The 22,727-nt window shown below is 39.2% G+C and overlaps 1 protein-coding gene across 1 annotated transcript in view; it reads left to right on the top strand.

Annotated features, from left to right (window-relative positions):
* The first annotated feature begins 3,844 nt into the window (after positions 1-3,844).
* Positions 3,845-22,727, top strand: part of LOC121875532 (UDP-xylose and UDP-N-acetylglucosamine transporter-like) — a 24,767-nt gene continuing 5,884 nt past the window's right edge. Inside the window, exons 1-2 of the mRNA XM_042380113.1 lie at positions 3,845-3,955; positions 21,108-21,221. Coding sequence (XP_042236047.1) covers positions 3,879-3,955; positions 21,108-21,221 — 191 coding nt within the window. The 5' untranslated portion in view covers positions 3,845-3,878. The remainder of the gene's footprint in view (positions 3,956-21,107; positions 21,222-22,727) is intronic.

Raw genomic sequence — 22,727 nt, 5'->3', positions numbered from 1 at the left:
TCTAGCTTCCTGGTGGTCTCCTTGCTTATTCATTTTGTGGCGTCCTGTATGAGAGTCCATTGGACTCCCATTATCATCCAGTCAGCTGTTGTTTGCTGAAATTGGAATTTTTGATACTAGCAGCCAAGTAAGACATATTGGAGCTAGTAAGGGCTGAATAAGCTTATACAGTGTTTCTTGACTGAGCCATTTATATGAAGTATTGTACTGTGTTCCTTGACTGAGCCAGTTATATGAAGTATTGTACTGTGTTCCTTGACTGAGCCAGTTATATGAAGTACTGTACTGTGTTCCTTGACTGAGCCAGTTATATGAAGTACTGTACTGTGTTCCTTGACTGAGCCAGTTATATGAAGTACTGTACTGTGTTCCTTGACTGAGCCAGTTATATGAAGTACTGTACTGTGTTCCTTGACTGAGCCAGTTATATCAAACTTACTCAAGTGAATGATGCCAAAGTGTCTCAGGGGGCAGCAGCACAGTAATGTTCCTTATCTAACTTTTAAAAATGATATAAATTTTAAATAAAAAGATAGATATAATGTGACTGTGGTATGTTGTAGTATATCTTGTGTTAAGCAGTAGACAAGGTGAATGTTAAAGTTCCTTCACAGTTTCCTTTAATCTTAAAATTATAAAAGTTTTCTCAACCAGTTAAGTGTCTTGGGGGAAATTATTTAATTATGATACCTAGTAATACTTATGCCTAATTGTATAACAAAAACCATTTTGTTTGTATTTTCAACTCTGGCAGTTATTATATTCTGCTGTAACTTTATTCACAATTTACTTTGGTGGTTTAATTGAATATTTGACAACACTAACACAGTTGACATGACAACACTCAACACAGTATAAATAATAGGAAGGTAAAAATATGCAAGTGTTTTTATATAAAATTAATAATATGAAGCTATCACTAAATACATGTACCTATATGGCTATTACCCCTAACAAACAAGTTATGAATCATCAAAATAATAAGGGTGAATATTAATACAGTGGTCCCTCGGTTACTTGAACACAATTTGTTCCAGAAGGTCGTTCGTTAACAGGCCATTGTTTCATTGGGATATTGGGTTATTGGTTCCAGCGCACCGAAAATTACATACAAACTAAGAATAAATGCAGTACTGTACACTTACTTTGAGGTGTGTATGTAGAAGGCTCCTGGTTGATGATGATGATGGGAATTAGAATAGGGGTGGAGGAGAAGGGAGAAGAGAGAAGGCATTGGGGTGGAAGAGAGTCACCCATGCCGCCATTTCTAAAATTTGAGTTCACTTGGTGTAATTCAAGATTATTTTCTTTAAATCAACACTGCACTGCATTATATATTGTCAATATGTAAAATAAACTTCAGAATGACCAATAATTGTACTGTAAAAATGTAAAATAGTTTATGTTCAAGAGAGAGTCAAATAAGATGCTTCCTCCACTGAGCAGAGACACAAAGTGACCCCATTCCGGGGGAGTTAAGTAGTTTGGCGCACTAAAAACTAGTTCCCTGTACTTCAATTATGTTAAGGAATTGTTAAAATGACTAAAAACTTTAATATAAGACTTGGAAAATTATTGAATAGTGCAACCTTCTTGATACAGTGGGGTATGCTATAACGAACGGATCCTACTACGAATATTCCTATAACGAACTGTTTTACCTATAAAATTGAGAATGCTATAACAAACGCAACTCCTACAACGAACGCGGATGAATATGGGACTATTTTGTCTGGCGCATGAATATTGTTGTACAGCGGCTCACAAAAAGAGCGTCAGGCGCCATTTTTGTCTCATTGTGTAACCAGTGCACCACTGTTATTGTTGAAATTTCGTCTTCTGATGTGGAAATTCGTGTTATTTGTATAACTATTTTGTTATACAAGCATACAATTGTAACAATGAATCATCCAAAGCAAGTGAGAAAGCTAATAACCCTTGAAACTAAGAAAGAAATCATAAAGCAGTGAGAATGGAACAAGCATTGCAAAACTTAGTGATGAATATGGGATGGCTAAATCGACTACAGGGTATATGTACGATTTTGAAGAATAAAGAGGAGTTAAAAACTGTGCAAGTGGCTAAGGAATCAAGACTTAGCAAAGCAAGGTGTAATGTGATTGAAGAGATGGAAAATTTACTCTTAAGTGTGGATAAAGGAGAAAGAAATGGCAGGTGGTAACATTAGTGAAGCTATAATTTGTGAGAAGGCCAAACAATTGTTTGAGGACCTTAAAGCCAAGACTCCCAGTGGAAGTGATAGTGATGTGCCAGTGTTTAGGGGTACCTGCATGCTGAACAACACTAAGGTAAGATAAAATACCATTATTTTTTACATTTTCCTCAGAAAATTTTCAGTGATAAGTGGTTGTATTTGGGGGCTGGGGACGGTTTAATCCTATAACGAATGAGGTTCTAGAACCAATTAGATTCGTTATAGCATACCACTGTATTTACTCAAATGGTAACGAATTTAAGCCCTAAAACCGATTACTGTATTGGCTGACTAATACTACAGCTGGTGAGCAGGCGAAAACATGTTTGGAAAAATTTGTAAGGAATTCGTTAACCAAAGTGAAGAATCTTATGGAAGGTAATTCGTTAATCGAGGCGTTAAGCTAACCGAGGGATCACCGTACTCACATGCACTGATACTCTGTACAAATGAAGCTGGCCGGTAGATCCCAGTAGCACGGTGATAGGGTGTAGTCCCACAGTATGGTCACCACACACACAGGGTCGGCAGGGGAGAACAAGAGCCGTTGAATGTCTGGGAGAGACAGACACGGGACCCGACTTCAACTCTGCATTCATTCCTCGGTTAATCTGCAGTTTGTAGTGTGTCGAGTAATGTAGAGGTGAGATTAATGTATGTGTACGGGGGAGATTGACTCTCCAGTGTTACACTTGTAAGAACCATTTGTTTTTATTGCTTACTTTTGACAATATAACTGTGAGTTGTTCAATAAGTGTTCTCCAAATGTAACGTTCACTGTGGAGTGACCTGTGATAATTAAGAGTTCATTAAACACTGTAGGGAGTGTACTGTACTCTACCTGGTATATCACCTGTACAGTATCAGGATCTGGCAAATTCAGGAATTGCACTCGGGACATAATGGGAATTCTAATAATTTGTGCCATTTTTTAAATTCCCATAACGACTTTACTAGGTAAGTATGGTGTTGGCGTTATGACCTTTATTCCCGGGAATGTAATTTTTTTTATTCCTTTTATATTCATGACTTTATTATTTCCTGTTATTTTTTTATATTCTGTATGAACGATTATTAATACCTGTGTCTACTCTGCTCTTTTTGTCCCACACACATAATATGTACTTTATTTTGTGCACATTGTGTATGAAAGATTGTACTGTGCATGTAACATAGTTAAAACAAAATGAAGAACATATCATTAGTCTACCTGTAATTAATTGTAGTGACAGCTGATGGATCACAACTTACTGTATTACTTTACAAGTACAGTACAGTACATAATTATCTTGTAAGGTATAAAAATAATCGTTATTTTGGCTAAATTTATTGTTTTTGTCTGTTTATAAATTATGTGAATTATTTAGACATTATTTAATCATTACAGCGGCAGGATATAAAACTTATTAGGGCTCTTCAGGGGCTCAGGAATGGAACTTATTTTTCCCAATAAGTTATTAAAATCAATATACGATCGATCACTTAGCGATGGCTTTTTGAGGTCATTAACGCTGCTGTATAACGGCCATTGCCCGTACAGTACCTGTACCGTACTTCCTCCAAACTGTCCCCAGTTCCACTGTAGCCATAATGGTTGTGTTATATCTCAGTGATGTTCCTTTTCTTTTTTCAGAGTTGATTTACCCGGACACACCTGATCATCATGGAGGCCGTACTGCCAATATTCTTTGTGTTTATTGGCTGCTGTTCCAACGTTATCTTCCTCGAGCTTTTAATCAAGTAAGTTGAGGCTGTTGTGGCCATCTGAGTCTTGGTGATGAACGACCGTCTTCCAGAGTACTGTAGTACAGTATAGTGCAGTACAGTACAGTATAGTGCAGTACAGTACAGTATACAGTATAGCAGTACAGTACAGTATAGTGCAGTACAGTATAGTGCAGTGCAGTACAGTATAGTGCAGTGCAGCACAGTATAGTACAGTACAGTATACAGTAGTGCAGTACAGTATAGTACAGTACAGTATAGTGCAGTACAGTATAGTGCAGTACAGTATAGTACAGTACAGTATAGTACAGTATAGTGTGTACAGTGTAGTACAGTATAGTGCAGTACAGTACAGTATACAGTAGCACAGTATAGTGCAGTACAGTACAGTATAGTGCAGTACAGTATAGTGCAGTACAGTACAGTATAGCACAGTATAGTGCAGGCATAGTACAGTATATATGCAGTACAGTATAGTGCAGTACAGTATAGTGCAGTACAGTATAGTGCAGTACAGTATAGTGCAGTGCAGTACAGTATAGTGCACTATTGTACAGTATACAGTAATACAGTATAGTGCAGTACAGTACAGTATAGTGCAGTACAGTATAGTGCAGTACAGTATAGTGCAGTACAGTATAGTGCAGTACAGTATAGTACAGTACAGTATAGTGCAGTACAGTACAGTATAGTGCAGTACAGTATAGTGCAGTACTGTATAGTACAGTATAGTACAGTATAGTGCAGTACAGTATACAGTAGTACAGTACAGTATAGTGCACTATACAGTATACAGTAGTACAGTATAGTGCAGTACAGTACAGTATAGTGCAGTACAGTATAGTGCAGTACAGTACAGTATAGTACAGTACAGTACAGTGCAGTACAGTATAGTGCAGTACAGTACAGTATAGTGCAGTACAGTACAGTATAGTGCAGTACAGTACAGTATTGAATTGATTTGAAACAGTTAATTAGTACAGTACTGTATAGTACAGTATAGTATAGTATAGTACAGTATAGTGCAGTGCAGTACAGTATAGTGCAGTATAGTATAGTACAGTACAGTGTGCGGTCAATTGAACCCACGGAGGCCCGCGTAAAGCGAGAAACGCGTAAAGTGAACAACATAACATATGGGATTAATTGAAATAGAGACCGGGCCGACCCCCAAACTCCACTTTTTCCCGACACAATACCTATGTTCTAGTAAAAATAACATCTTAATTTTATGATGGTACGCACACAATTAAGATTTAAGAGAAATAGAGAAATACAGTCGCCAAGTTAATGTCCATTCAAATAATGGACTCAACTCCTCCCCCCCTCTTCTCACACTCGCTGGCTCCTCCCTCTCTGAGAAATGTTTGGGGGAAAACACTAGATTTTAAGGTATAGTAATAAATAATACCTCAAACTAAAGTTAGGATAATATAATTGACATTGCTGGATTCCTTGCAAGACCAGGAATATTTGAATATACATGTCATATATTTTGCACAAAGATAACATATTTGCTCTGAATAAACAAAATATTTACATTAGATCTAAAATTTGTATGTCTAATACCAAATCTATGATGTTTATATTCAAAATGATCATCAAATTGTAAGAATTCCAGCAATGTAAATTATATTCTGGCCGGGTAATTTGTATGAATTTTATGAACTAAAACAAATATCTTCAATAAATAAAAAAAATATAATTCACCCAAACACTATTTGTTAATCAAAATACCCCACCTCCAGCTTCCCCCCTCTTCCCAGTATAGTGCAGTACAGTACAGTGGTCCCTCGGTTCACGAGCACAATCCGTTCCAGCAGGTTGCTCGTTAACCGAAAATCTCGTTAACCGAAACCATTGTTTCAATGGTTTTTTGGGTAATTGGTTCCAGCTCACCGAAAATTGCCTAAATTCAACAAAAAAGGTAGAAAAGTTCACTTACTTTGAGGTGTGTATGTAGAAGGCTCTTGGATGATGATGATGTGAATTTGAAGTGGGAGGTGGAGGAGGAGACGGGAGAAGAGAAGGAGGTGGAGGTGGAGGAGAAACATTTTACTGCTTCTTGGGAGGTGAGTCACCTTCCATGAAAATGTCAGGAACCTCTGGACTGACAGATTCTCCAGCAGGAACATCCTCTCTCCTTCTTGAAGTGGAAGGCTGAGGGCTAGCATCATCCTCTCTCCTTGAAGTGGAAGGCTGAGGGCTAGCATCTTGTTCCCTCTGCCTTTTACTGAAGAAAGTGTCAATTGTGGTCTGTGGGGCATCTGTCCTCCTCACCATTAACTTATGTTTAAAGAAGGAGACCACTGAGTCCTCAACATGACACAAAGTTAGTTCAGTTTTTTCCACATCTGGGTGCTTTGAAGCCAGTTCCCTGAACTTCTCCCAGTGGTAAATCACATCTTTCTACTGTTTAGCTGACATATGGTCATCACTTTCAATTTCCTCCTCACCACTGTCAGCCTCTACCCGTAACATCTCATCCAGTTCCTTCAAGTCATCAGGAGTAAGTTCCTCCTCATGAGACATCACAAGCTCTTCCACATCCTCCTCCATTTCAAGGCCCAATGACTGACCAATGGACACAATCTCCTGGTCCAACTCTGTTTCTTCCTCAAATCCCTCAAAATCATGGACTACTGATGGCCACAGTGCTTTCCATGAAGAATTGAGGGATCTAGTGGAGACTTCTTGCCATGATGACACAATCAATTTTACAGCCTCCAGGATGTTGAATTGTGTCTTCCAGAACTGTTTCAGTGTTAGTTCAGGATCATTGGAAGTTGCCTGATGACACCTCCTAAACATTTTCTTCATGTACAACTTCTTGAAGTTGCTGATCACATTCTGGTCCATTGGCTGTATGATTGATGTAGTGTTTGGAGGCAAAAACAACACTTTCACAAAGTCAAATTGATACTCCAAATTTCTGGCAAGTTCAGGGTCATGACCAGGAGCATTATCCATGAGGAGAAGAGCCTTTAAAGGGAGTTTATTGGTGGTTAAGTAGCTCTTGACAGAAGGGCAAAACACCTCAACAGCCCATTCATTAAAGAGCTGTCTTGTCACCCATGCCTTACGGTTGGACTTCCAATAAACTCCAAGCTTTGTTCTTACCACTTTCTGTTGCTTGAACACCCTGGGGTTTTCAGAGTGGTAGACAAACATAGGCTTCAGTCGGAAATCCCCTGAAGCATTGGCACCAAGCAATAGAGTGAGATGGTCTTTCCAGAACAGCCCAGTTTCGTCCACATTGAACACTTACTGTGGAAGATAATTTTCTTCTTCCATCAGTTTTTTAAATTCATCTAAAAACTTTGCTGCCCTTCCTTATCAGCACTAGCAGCTTCACCATGCCTAACAACACTGAAAATGTCACTTCTTTTCTTAAATTTTTCGAAGCAGCCTTTGCTGGCCCGAAAATCTTCAAATTCTGTGCCTTAAGAACCAGGTTGATCTGTCTTTAAATGTTCGTAAATCTCCCTGGCTCTTTCACAAATGAATTTAGTAGAAACTGAATCACCTTTCATCTGTTTTTCCCTAATCCAGATGATAAGTAACCTCTCAGTTTCTGCGATTAGGGATCTACTTTTAAACACTCTTGTAGATTTGTGTCTCACTTTCTTTTCTTTAAATTTGTCTTTCTGTGCAAGAATTGTCGACACAGTTGATGTCGACATGCCATATTCTTTGCATAGCGCATTTGTTCTAATGCCTTGTTCATGTTTTTTATGATTTCCTGCTTGGTTTGGATTGAAATCGCTTTTCTTGATCTCTTAGGCCCCATGCTGGATTCAAACACTGTCAACATGTGCTTTTTAAAGTTATACTTGTTGTAAATAAAGAATATTTTCTTTAAAATAACACTGCACTGCGCTATATATTGTCAATATGTAAAATAAATTTCAAAATGACCAATAATTTGCTTGGAAACACAGAAAAAAAGCATTTACTTGAAGAGAGTCTCAAGCAAGATGTTACCTCCAGTGAAAACAGAGAGAGACTAACACCTGTTTGCTGTGTTAAGAGGCTGGATGCCGCGCATTAAACTAGTCACTTTACCTTCAATTATGTTCAATAATTGTTAAAATGACTAAAAAATTGAATATTAAACTTTTAAAATTATTGAATAGTATAAACTTCTTGATATTTACTAAAATAGTAAGGAATTTAAGCCCTAGAACCGATTACTGTATTGGCGGACTAATACTACAGCTGGTTGACCGCCCAGTGCAAGCCAAAACTTGTTGAGGTCGGCTCGTAAGAAACTCGTTAACCGAGGGGTTGCTCGTTAACCGAATTTAAGAATCTTATGGGAGGTAACTCGTTAACCGAAATCTCGTTAACCGGGGCGCTCGTTAACTGTATAGTGCACTACAGTACAGTATACAGTACTCAGGTTGACAACCCTTTATTCGAAATTCTGAAAACCGAAAGTTTTTTGTGAGCATTTTTTTTTATTCTTTTTATTTTTTTATTTATTTTTTTAATAGGGATTAGACCACCCGAGCACAGGTCAGTGACCCACTTTGGGGCCTGGGGGCTAAAATGTAATAATACAGGATGTATCTCTCTAGTCCGGCATTCTGTGGTCCGGAACGATTTTAGTTTGTCCAACACCGTAGGTAGATAGGCAGCCTTTTATTTATTTTGTTTTATTTTATTTTTTTTTCTGAATTATTATTATTATTACAGGAGTATTAAATTTTTGCCCCTCAGGCCCCAATGTGGGTCAGTGACCTATGCCCGGGTGGGCTAATCCCCGTAAAAAAACAACAACAACAAAGCCGCGAGAAATTAAGGTTTGTTTACATCAGGCAGTTCCACTGCTCTCTCTCTCTCTCTTTGCTTGTCTATACAGGGTACAACATTTAACCCTTCAATATATATGAGCAGTAAATAAGTGTTGCTTTCATATTCTTATGTAGAGTAATGACGATATGTTTTCACATGTGCACACTTACATATGCGCAGTCTCACATTTTCTTTTACCATTTATGGTTAGCTACTTATATTGTTCCTTTTATTAACATTAAATAACATTACAGGTACTTCAAACAACCATATTAATTATTTTACATTAATTTTACTACAGCTAAACTCAGGGTCTTATTTTCTTCAGTTTTATATTTAGAACCAATCAGTCACTGGTTTCGTAAGCTTTAACATAAACAATGCCGGCAGCCGTCTCGTCTCCTCTAATATTCCATGTATTATTAATAAATTGTATTGTTAATTTTGCACACACAAACATTAATTCAATAAAAACAAATTCAGAAACATTAACTAAAATATATATGAACAGTAAATAAGTGTTGCTTTCATAATCTTATGTAAAGTAATGACGATATGTTTTCACGTGTGCGCACTTACATACGCGATCTCTCTTTTTTCTTTACCATTATCGTTAACTACTTCTATTGTTCCATTTATTAACATTAAATAACATTACTTAAAACAATCATATTAATTTTACTACAGCTACAACCAGTCTTATTTTCTTCAGTTTTATATGTAGAACCAGTCAGTCACTGGTTTTGTAATCAACGAAAACAATGCTGCGTCATTTCCTCGTGTGTTTTAATATTCCACGTATTATTAATGAATTGTATTGCTCATTTTGCACACATAAACATTAATTCAATAAAAAAGACATTCAGAAATAAACAAAAATGAATCTTTTGTACATAAGAGAAATGACGCTGTTTACACGATTATGCCCGTCGTCTGGACGTTGGTGGGCCGTTCAAACCCTTCGAAATTCAAGTTTCCGCCGTCAAAATTTTTATTATTATTTTTTTGTGTGTTCCAATAAAATACGTTGAATTAAAAACTCGCGAAATTTGAGAAGCTACTATACGACATTTAACCCTTCAATATGTCTTCAAAGAGACCATGATGCAGAGAAATTGGTGCTAGTGCTTCCAGGCATAAGCACAAGTCACTATCTATCCAGGAAAAGGGTGAATTTCCATGGTCCGGCCGGTCAGGTCCCGAGGTTGCCGGACTAGAGAGGTACAACCTGTAATTATAATTATAATAATACAGTAATAATTATTCATAGTAAATAAAATTTATCAAAAAAATACACAAAAATAAAATAATAATGATAACAATAATAATAATAAAAATAAATAAATAAAATTAATAATAATAATAATAATAATAATAATAATAATAATAATAATAATAATAATAACAATAATACTGTAATAATAAATGAATATTAATAATAATAGTAATAAAGAAGTACAATAATGAAAAAAGATGAAAAGTGAGAAACACGGCTGTGAAGTCCTAGGACTTAGGGATAGAAATCCCTTACCAGGCTAATCAGGATCTTAATAAAGGAAAGTCAAGGACCATGGTTTTCCGAGGAATAACAAACAACCGTTAGAGATTGGCATCTCTTTACTATAAAAATATATCACAAAACTCTGACACCACTCAACAATCATCAAATAATTACGGGAGTCAAACAATTAATGGAAGCAACAATTAAAGGAATCAAACAAATAATAGAATCGAACAATAAGAATCGAACAATAAAGGGGAGTCAGCAATTAATGGAATCAAACAATTAAATGGAGTCAACAATTGATAGAATCGAACAATAAAGGGGAGTCAGCAATTAATGGAATCAAACAATGAACAAATATTTCCTACGCAGTGGCCCTGGGGGAAGGTTCTGGAACGCGGTGATGCACACTCAGGGCAGGGAAGCGTCCACTTCGCTCCACACTCAGCAACGTCTTGAAAAGGCAGGAGAACACCGGGGCACCGACGGAATGTGATGAACTGATGGTCGTGGTATGCGGTAGTGGTAGATGACCAGAGAGTTGGCAGTTGATAGGTGAAGGTCTGGGAACACAGCCCACGAGTCCAGGACCTATGATGAGATCACAGCCAGAATTTGACGGACAGCAGGGTAGCTAGATACTGACGGTATGGCGGCTGGGTTGAATCTGCCCGCGGCGGAGAGGGTTGCTGCCGTTATCACCTCCGTCCAACCACCCCAAGTGTCGTCTGCACCAGCAAACGAGCGAGTTAGCAGCGGTAACTAGCCGGAGGATCGTTTCTGCCCTTACAATATATATATATACATATATATTATATATATATTATATATATATATATATATATATATATATATATATATATATATATATATATATATATATATATATATATATATATATATATATATATATACACACTGTAGGGGTAGTACATAGGGGGCAGGGAAAAAACACTTTTATTTGAGTTGCAGGCTGCACTTTTCAGGCATCGTTTGTATGGCTGTAACAAACACCTGTGCAAAATTTCATGCCATTTCATGCATACTTACCCTGCCGCATCGCGAACGACTTTTTGTCAACTTTTAGTGTATACCAAAAATTAGGTGTCATTTAATGTTTTCCAGGATAATGATAAATTTTACATGGGTGACATCGATTTAATTCACATGTTATTTTACAGGTACACCGTATAGAAAATCATTACAAGTTCATATTGAAATTCATTTTTGTGCGGAACCTTGGCATCATTTTCCTAGACAATAATCTTTGCCTAATATATCCATCTCTCGATTCGTATCCCGTCACTTCAGTGCAAGCTTCAGTCATCACTTTTATGCCTCTCTCGACCGCCTGAGTGCTGTTTGGCCACTTGGGCACCACTAATGGTGTCTCAAGAATGTCATTAACCTGTAGATTTGACAGAGAAGCAATGTAAGGAGGCTCAGTCTTGAGTTCATTCCTCCAGTTAATCATGGAATGATAGTTTTTTGCTTGCCACTTTAGTTTCGGAGTCACCACCTTTCTCATGTTGACTACAGGAGGCACATCCTCATTCCCATCTCCATCTTTACCCTCCTCATCAGTATAGTTTAACAAATTCTCGTCAACAGCAGCATCAGAATCTTCCTCCTCCTCTTCAGATCTGCCAGTGCATTCTTCCTTTTGCTGATTCTCCTCTCTAATTTTTCTTATCATTGAGACAGCTTTTTCTCTAACAGTCATGTCCTCATCTGCACACATACCAAGAAGAAGTTGATCTGTGTGGGCGAAGTATGCATTTCTCTGGACAGCCTTCTTCACTATCGTCTCCTCCTCACTATTCAGGTGTTTCATATATAGCAGGGACTGGAATACGTTCCTTGAGCCGTGTGTTACGTAAGGGTGTATCTTGATGTAAAACCACATTGGAGCACTGAACTTTATTATTGTAATGACAATTCTTTTCAACTCATGGCTGGGTCTTGATGTTGCTACATACAGCCTGAGGATTCTACTCCATAAGGTGTTCCACCTTGACACACAGGGAGGACCTGGCTCAATAGCAGCCAAGTCATCTTCAACAACACCTGTGATAACTCCTTTACAAATCCTATACAGGTATTTCTGATCCCAGGACAGATCTTTCTCCACTTCATCATTAAACACAGGGAAATCAGGGAAACTGACTGGCTGGAAGGCGACAACTGGAAGCTCAGACAAAGACTCCTTGATCTGCTTTCCAATGGGACCACGCCAATGCTCAGGACCACTTGGTTTACCATCATAGTGATAAAAAACTGCGCGGAAAGGCAGCTCATTTCCGTGAAGCTGACATATGAAATAATGGAGCGGGTGACCAAGTAACATTTCAAGATGATGAATGACTCCATTTTCTGATCCTACATTTACATTGGTTCCATCACAACCAACACACACAATGGGCTGCTGGGTTAGATTTTTCTCCACCAGAAACTCGTGAATAGTTTTGGCAATCTGCTTTCCGTGTCCAGTCTTGGGAGTCACATGTGTGAGATATTCATTGCCAGGCTCAACCATGATGACATAATGATCTTTCACCATCATCCTCGAACTCCATTTCTCGGTCTTCTCATTCTTTATCATCACACGAGTGGCGGTCTTCTTACCATCAAAATAGAGTGACGTCAAATTATCTAAACTAGCCATCTCAATTTCTTGCCTCTTAAATCGGTATTTTTGTCTCGCATCCCGCAGCTTATGTGGTCCAATAACCTGACTCTTGTCATCCTTTGTGATAATGCCATAGTCAGTTAAGGTGGCAGTAGCAATGGCAGCTCCAGCATAATCACTAATCAAGTATCGGTCACAAGCGGCAGCCAGTGTAGGGAGTCTTGTCCGGTTCTGTGAACTGGTGTCTGTCAGAGCCCTTGGATCAGGGACAAAATCAGCATCAGTATTGACGAGAGGAATATCTCTTGAATCATCTGAATTATCCTCAACATAAGGAATATCTCCAGCTACCAGATATCTATGTTTTTGCTCAAGCTGTCTCCTAACTCTGTCCGCATCATGCTTCTCTCTTGCCGTCACTCTGTCCCACATCTTCGTCACTTTCATGTCAACCCCTGCAATCTTCATCTTCCTATCACCTCGCTGGTCAAGGAGAAACTGCACCTCACGTTTGGGAACTTTTATAACACAATTACATGCCAGGTGATATCCGTCACACTCCTTAACTATGCACCTCACATCCTGACAGGAGGCAAGGGGACAATAACAGCTACAGATATCAAACAACTCTTTCATTTCTACCTGAAATGCAGCTTTTTGCCTACATTCTTGTTCTAATTTCAAGTGCGCCAACTTACCCAGGTCTCCCCTACATTACAGTACAGTAACACAACATTGAGAAATGAAATGAGAAAAGGCTGATAATCAATATAGACATAGCACCATACTCATCTGCAACAAGACAACTTAAATGAAATAAGAGATATGAAAAAAAAGTTGATAAACACTGAACAGAACATTGCACCGCCACAGCGGCTGTTTGGCTAGTACTGTAGGTAAATTTAAAAATTTCAGTAGAAAATGCGGCAGACTAAACCTCGACATATCAGCTTCAAATTTGGCATGGAGTCTTAGATATGTATAAGGAACAATGCCTGAAGAGTGCAGCTTTGAGCAAAATTTCACTGCCCCCTATAGTACAGTGCAGTATAATACATTATTGTATATAACAGTACAGTACAGTATAGTACAGTACAGTATAGTGCAGCACAATATAGTGCAGTAGAGTATAATATAGTACAGTACAGTATAGTACAGTATAATACAGTGCAGTATAGTACAGTGCAGTATAATACAGTACAGTATAGTGCAGTAAAGTACAGTGTAATATAGTACAGTACAGTATAGGACAATATAGTATAGTACAGTATAGTACAGTACAGTATAGAACAGTACAGTATAATGCAGTACAGTGCAGTATAGGGCAGTACAGTATATTACAATATAGTGCAGTATAGTGCAGTAAAGTATAGTGCAGTACAGTATAGTACAATATAGTGTAGTACAGTATAGTGCAGTACAGTATAGTGCATTACAACGAGCGCCTCAGTTAACGAGATTTTGGTTAACGATTTACCTTCCATAAGATTCTTAACTTCGGTTAACGAGCAATCCCTCGATTAACGAGTTTTTTACGAGCTGCCCTGAACATGTTTTCGCTTGCATTTGGCGGTCCACCAGCTGTAGTATTAGTCCGCCAATACAGTAATCGGTTTTAGGGCTTAAATTCCTTACTATTTTAGTAAATATCAAAAAGTTTATACTATTCAATAATTTTAAAAGTTTATTATTAACTTTTTTAGTCATTTTAACAATTACTGAACATAATTGAAGGTAAAGAAACTAGTTTCTGGCGTGCCATCCAGCCTGTTAACACACCAGACAGGCGTTAGTCTCTCTCTGTTTTCAGTGGAGGTAACATCTTGCTTGAGACTCTCTTCAACTAAACGTTTTTTTTCTGTGTTTCCAAGCAAATTATTGGTCATTTTGAAATTTATTTTACATATTGACAATATATAATGCAGTGCAGTGTTGATTTAAAGAAAATAATCGTGAATTACACCAAGAGAACTAAAATTTTATGGGTGAAATGGTGCCATAGGGTGACTTCTCTTCCACCCCAATGCCTTCTCTTCTCCCTTCTCCTCCACCCCCATTCTAATTCCCATCATCATCATCATCATCATCATCATCATCATCATCATCATCATCATCATCATCATCATCATCATCATCATCATCATCCAGGAGCCTTCTACATACACACCTCAAAGTAAGTGAACTTTTCTACCTTTTTTGTTGAATTTAGGCAATTTTCGGTGAGCTGGAACCAATTACCCAAAAAATCCATTGAAACAATGGTTTCGGTTAACGAGTTTTTCGGTTAACGAGCAACCTGCTGGAACGGATTGTGCTCGTTAACCGAGGGACCACTGTAGTGCATTACAGTATAGTACAGTAAAGTGCAGTACAGTATAGCATATTCAGTATAGTTCAATACAGTACAGTATAGTGCATTATAGTATAGTATAGTACAGCATAGTATAATTACTATAGTACATTATAGTACAGGTGCTCCTCTACTTACGAACGAGTTACGTTCCTGAAGCTTGTTTGTAAGTCCAACTTTACTCCTGTAGATACCAAACATATTGTAAAAAATGAAAATATTATGGGTATTTAGTACAGCTATGCCCTTTAATACAGCCTTAAAACCTGGCTCACTCTTCTCCTCTAAGGTAATGTTTGTTCTATCTGGAATTTTTTTCAAAATAATCCAGTCTCATCCACATTAAACACCTGTTCTGGGAGGTAACCCCCCTCAGTGATGATGTTTGTATCTCTGAAAGTTTGTAAGTTGAATGTTCTTAAGTATAGGAGCACCTGTACCTGTATTGTAAATATGTGTGTGTGTGTGTGTGTTTGTAGACACACACACACACACACATACAGATAAATAATAATGGGAAAATCTTCTCACAATTAATCAGAAAGAAATTTATTAAAATGTTGAGTCTCCCCTCAAGTCCACTTCGTGCTTTATTAATAACAAAGCACGGAGTGGACTTAAGGGTAGACTCAACATTTTTAATAAAAAAATAGCTGATTATTTGTGAGAAGATTTTCCCATTATTATTTATTTGTACAGGAAGATCTTGTATTTCGTGAGTAATATAGACTAGAAAAATTGTGCCAGATTCAAATTCGCCAAATGCAAATACAATCATGCGCCGGTTAACGTCCGACCGAACAACGTCCGATAGCATATATGTCCGTGGCCCCCCCCTCCCCCCCCCAAAAAAAAGTGACGCCTGCTGGACCACCACTCCACGACCCCCTGACGGAGACACGATGATCCTCCCCATACTGGTCAGATAATTATGTGTTAAAGGAATATGCTTCCTTCCTTAGGCTTTTTTTTAAGCATTTGCCTCCAGGTGTAATGTTAACCTACATCTATTGAGGATAAAATCTTTCACCTACAAATTGACAATAACACATTTGCTGTAATCAGACATTTCAAATTCTGTGGCATTACTAAAAATAGTAAAGTCTCTGGTGCACTCTAAGATTAAGAGAGAAATCGGAGGACTCAGGCGTCCTGATGTTAGAGAAAACGGACTGTATGACGGGGGACCAAATAAAAAAGCATAGCTACATGTTTTGTGGACTACAGTATTAAGCGTACCCTTTTCATCACTGTAATAAACCTAGCCATGCCCATGTGTGTTTATGATATTTACCATAACATTATATATATATTTAGTGGGTCTAAATGGTCGTTAAATGGGAAACTTGGGGTTGGGTCTTGGGTAAATGAACCAATTAGAATAAATCCCGTAGGTTCTGTACTTTCGTTATCGGCGGGGTCCCAATTAGGCGCGATAACCAAGGGATGATTGTATATACTTGTGACACTGGCCAGTTGCTTCTGGTGTTATGGTACAGGGGTACCAAGTGACAGCACTAGGATCCCGCTTCCTCCATCAAGGAATAAACAATTAAAATTTAAATTGAAAAAAAAAACATTCAAATAAATTACTATCTTACAAGAATCCCTCCAATGTAAGTTATATTCACCCAGGTCGTTTGGGTGGAAAATTATGAGAAGAGCTTAGTCACTCTTAAGCAATGATAAATAAACACGCAGGCAGGCCTTCAGCGCCAACTGTCAAATCTTATCTCAAATAAATAAACAAACAAACGGCAGACATTCTGTCACCTCACCTCCCGCCCCCTCCCTCCCAGACAAAAGATTGGTGATTTCTTTGTTTATTTTATATAATATCTCAGACTAAAGTTAGGATAATATAATTTGCATTGCTGAAATCCTTGCAAGACAGAGATTAATTTGAATATAAGCGTCATATATTTTGCTCAAGATATAAAAAGTGTAGATCATTAGTGTACAATACTGAAGTACATTTTATATAAAAAATTTCTACTGTATTTTTGGATAGATTTACATAAATTTCTTCATTTATTTTCATACATTTACATGCACACACCATACTAAAAGAAATGCAAAAGAAATACTGTAAATGACCTTAGTGCAAAGCTGGAGTGCACATGTACTAATTTGATTACGGTACTAAAATTGTTTAGTCTAGTGCAAATTATAGCATGTTTATATTCAAATTAATCAGTATGTTACAAGAATCCCAGCTATGTTAATTATATTCACCCAGGTCATTTCACTGGCTTTTTATAAGAGAGAAGCTTAGTCACTTAAGAACTGATAAATATACACGCGTTAGACCTGGACCTGTGCCAACTGTCAAACGTACTACCTCCCCTCCCCCCACGCCCCCTTGCTCGCTCCCTCCCTCTTCCCCATCTGCTCGGCGTTGCTGGAATCCTTGTAAAACAATGAATAATTTTAATATAAACGTCATGTATTTTGCACAAGAGATAAAAATTAATCACCTGTATCACATTACAGTACAGTAGTGATTTAACAGTAAAAGTGTATATGTACATATATAGTATTCCACATACACATAAGTATAAATGAAAAGTTTATGTGATAATCGGACAACGTCCATTTCGGTTAACGTCACGTTTCCAAGAACGTATATAGGACGTTAACCGGCGCATGACTGTACATAAACTAAAGGTAAAAATAACAACATAGACTGGCCACACTACATCAACCTCTGATTTTCCCATGTTCTAGCCACAAAGCATATGGGCCTAGACATATATTATATTGGGTAAGAGTAGCGAAACCCAATTGTAGTTTCTGCTTTTATTAATAAGTATTGTTTATATAATTCCTGAGTGTAGATCAACCGTAACTTCCACCATTTATGAGTGTGATGGGAGAGGACGGCGGCTATGTAAATAGACCGTTTAATCACGTCCGTTCGATGTGAGGTTATGAGTGTGACTGCCGTGGGTGCCGGCTTATTCCGAGCTGACCCATGTGCTGACATATAGTCAAATGGGCCGCACCCAAAGGAGGCTACCATTCACGTGATATGAGCATGACAACTCATGGCAAGTGGAAAGTTACAGGGGGTGAATCAGTATTTAAATCAAATGTAATGAACCTATTTATATAATACTTCTGTTGATAAGACAGGGGCCATTATACCCATTTATAACCTCCAGATGATACAAATTCAGCAGATAAAGATAAATCATTATTAAACAATGTATAAACACTTAAAAAATACAGTAGCACTTACCAGTTAGCCCAAACTTGATGAGCTTGGGTGATGTTGGATATCTGAGGCTGTAGATGGGTAGGCTAGTTGGAGCCACCTCCCCGGCTCTCCTGGTTCAAATCCTAGGAAGTCCTCTGTGGTAATATCTGGCAAGTCCTGTGTTTCCTCCTTCACCTCTTCTCCAACATCTACAGTATGTTCTGGAGTGCATCACTAACGAGTCGGCGTGGTGTGAGGTACCGCGTGATTAGTGACTGCTGGCGTTAGTTTATCTTTCGCTGGTATCTTGGCATAAATGTGTTAGTGATGGCCTCCACTTTGCTCACCAGTGATGCACGCTCATTCTCCGACAACTCATCAACCAGTTCTTGAAGGTTCGAACAAGTGTTCAGTATCAGAGACAACTTGCTGGCTGTGATCTTGCATTTCTCTTCAGCGTCGCCTTCACCTGCCTCGTCAGATGACTCGGCCACATCATCCATCATTTCTTCATTATTCCCCTTAAGCATCTCGTCGATCCGTTCTGCATCCACTTCACGGAAACCAGCTGCTGGGACGCTCCTTGCACTTTCTACCGCAGCTTCTAATAAATCCGCCCGACGCTGCACAGCCGACCTTGCATTACTCGGGTGTGGGAAGAGGGGTTTCCAAGCATGTTTAATGGTTGCCAATGTGATTTTGTTCCATGCGGCTACCATGTGGTTAACAGCACTTCGAATATGAAATTGCTTCCAGAATTGCTTGACAGAGAGCACATTCTGTTGAGTGATGTTACTACAGGAGTTGCTAGCAGGGTCTTGCTTCAAGGTGGGGGAGTTGCCAGAGACTGAAGCAGGATCGTCTTCCACATCGCTATCATTAGTGTTGTTGAGTTCGTTCACTTCATCTTGAGAGTCTGTGGCTTTCCTCATTCTGTCATAAACTGCCTTATAGTAAAGCAACTTCACGTTGGTAATTATTTCTTGATCAAGTGGTTGCAGTAAGGAGGTTGTGTTGGGGGGGGGCAGGAACACCACCTGAACATTAGGGTGTCTGCCAACCGGGCATGGCCAGGAGCATTGTCCATAAATAGAAGCACTTTAAAATATAAATTCAAGTTCCGGCAGTTACGTCGAGAGTCGGGCACAAAACACTCGTCAAACCACTCATGGGAAATATTTCGCGTCAAAATTGTGGTAGGCACGAGGCTTCTTTGATTGGTAGATAACTAAGGGCTTCATCTTATGCTGACCTGATGCATCTGTGTTAGTAAAGCAGTGAGTCGGTCTTCTTAACCCCACGTGCCTGTTTGTCATCCTCTGATATAAAAGTAGTACGGGGAAATTGCTTCCAGTAGAACAGTTTCATCACATTTATAAATTTGATCCAACGAGAAATTTGATCCAACGAGTATCTGCCTTCTTCTACAAGTTGCTTTGCTATCTCTGGGAATGAACTTGCGGCCACCTCGTCTGCAGAGGAAACTTCTCCGCGGTACAGTGCATATTTCACACCACAGCGTCTCTTAAAGTTTGCCAGCCAGCCAACAGAAGCACCAAATTGAGGGGGATTATTTGTGTTTTTCTTGCGACATATTGCAGCATAAAAGATCGGGCCTTGGTCTCGAATTTGTGATCCATCAACACTTGCATTTTCTGTCACACGGTGGACAAGCCACTTGCTCAAAAAATATTCTGTCATAGCTATCAGCCTGGTTTTCTCAGAGGATTCATGCACAACTCTATTTGACGCACCAACATTTCCACCAAAGAACTTCTTTGCCACTCCTAAAGACTTCTTTATCTCATCTTTCTTTACCTTTATTGACCTGATTGTGCTTTCCTGCATCGAGTACTTGGCAAACTTAACTCCCTTATGATAGTCCCAGTTCTCCTTTTCCTTATTTGGCTGCTTAGGTGGGTCTGTCCCACCCCCACCAGTACCAGTAGGACCCCCAGTAGAGGCCATTATCTTGACTCGACAGGTGGTAGCACCAACAAAAAACGTGTACAATAACAGCCCGGGGGGTCGGTCGGATGGCGTGACGGTTGGGTTGTGACATCATTCAAAACTGTGGCCAGCGTTCGGCTGGCAGGATCTCCCAAAACTCACTGTGTTTTACTCCAAATATAAGACTTGGTTACATTAGGTAGTGCTCGCAAAATTCAAAAACGCAAAATATGAGATCTTACTGTATGTGTTTTGTGCGTGTGTTTACACACACACACACACACACACACACACAAACACACATATACACACATATAGAGTATGTACACTTCGGGTAAAAGAAATAATTGTCCTAAGGGCAAACACATAAAGGGAATATACATTTCTTTGCACACAAGTAAATATGTAACCCCTCCCTCTTCCGGTCAGTGAATAAAAAGCAAATGTTATTCGCGGATTTGGCAATTCGCGGCCATTTTGAGAACTTAACTCCCGCAAATTTTGGAAAGGCACGATGTACCAGCAAATGTGAGGAATAAATAAACATTATACTAATAAATAAAATAAATATGTAACCTCACAGACTGTGAAACTATGGTGGACTATTAAGAAATGAAATAAAAGTAAGTTAAGTCTTTAGTTTCAGTTGTCCAGCACTTGTTGTTGGTTGGCTTGTGTATGTTAACTTGCCTTAGTGTAGTGAGAGATGCTAATAATACAGTAATGCGTTATTTACAGGGATGAGCCCAGCAGTGGAAACATCATCACCTGCTGCCAGTTTCTCTTCATCGCCATCGAGGGTTATATTTTTACCACACGCTGCGGCAGGAAGAAGAACGTGGTCCCTATTACGTAAGTGGCTGTCTTGATGACTGACTGTTGCTGTCTTGATGACTGACTGTTGCTGTCTTGATGACTGACTGTTGCTGTCTTGATGACTGACTCTTGCTGTCTTGATGACTGACTGTTGCTGTCTTGATGACTGACTGTTGTTGTCTTGATGACTGACTCTTGTTGTCTTGATGACTGACTCTTGCTGTCCTGATGACTGACTCTTGCTACTGATTGTTGCTATCTTGATGACTGACTTCCTGTCCTGATGACTGGCTTGCTGTCCTGATGACTAACTGTTGCTGTCCTGATGACTGACTGTTGCTGTCTTGATGACTGACTGTTGCTGTCTTGATGACTGACTGTTGCTGTCTTGATGACTGACTGTTGCTGTCTTGATGACTGACTGTTGCTGTCTTGATGACTGAATCGTTGCTGTCTGATGACTGACCGTTGTTGTCTTGATGACTGACTGTTGCTGTCTTGATGACTGACTGTTGTTGTCTTGGATGACTGACTCTCGTTGTCTTGATGACTGACCTTGCTGTCCTGATGACTGACTCTTGCCACTGATTGTTGCTATCTTGATGACTGACTTCCTGTCCTGGATGACTGGCTTGTTGTCCTGATGACTACAACGTTATCCTTGATGAATGACTGTTGTCTTGATGACTGACTTCCTGTCCTGATGACTGGCTTGCTGTCCTGATGACCAACTGTTGCTGTCCTGATGACTGACTGTTGCTGTCTTGATGACTGACTTGTTGTCCTGATGACTGGCTTGCTGTCCTGATGACTAACTGTTGCTGTCCTGATGACTGACTGTTGCTGTCCTGATGACTGACTGTTGCCCGTCTGATGATCGACTGTTGCTGGTTCGATGACTGACTGTTGCTGTTGTCTTGATGACTGACCGTTGTTGTCTTGATGACCGACTGTTACGTCTTGATGACTGACTGTTGTTGTCTTGATGACTGGACTCTTGCTGTCTTGATGACTGACCTTGCCGTCCTGATGACTGACTCGCTACTGATTGTTGCTATTCCTTGATGACTGACTTTCGTCCTGATGACTGGCTTGCTGGGTCCTGATGACTAACTGTTGTCCTTACGAATGACTGGGTTGTTGGCTGTCTTGATGACTGACTTGTTGTCCTGATGACCGGCTTGCTGTCCTGATGACTGACTCTCATTAATTGTTGTCCTGATGACTGACTTGTTGTCCTGATGACTGGCTTGCTGTCCTGATGACTGACTCCTTGCTACTGACTGTTGCCTCGTGACTGACTCTTGCTGTTTTGATGACTGACTCTGCTGTCCTGATGACTGACTTGCTACTGACTGTTGCTCTCTTCTGACTGACTCTTGCTGTTTTGATGACTGACTGTTGCTGTCCTGATGACTGACTCTTGCTACTGACTGTTGCTCTCTTGTGACTGACTTGCTGTTTTGATGACTGACTGTTGCTGTCCTGATGACTGACTCTTGCTACTGACTGTTGCTCTCTTGTGACTGACTCTTGCTGTTT

Source organism: Homarus americanus, unplaced genomic scaffold, assembly GCF_018991925.1.
Source record: "Homarus americanus isolate GMGI-L3 unplaced genomic scaffold, GMGI_Hamer_2.0 scaffold381, whole genome shotgun sequence".
Classification (NCBI taxonomy): Eukaryota; Metazoa; Arthropoda; class Malacostraca; order Decapoda; family Nephropidae; genus Homarus; species Homarus americanus.
This window is presented reverse-complemented; position numbering and strand designations above follow the sequence as displayed.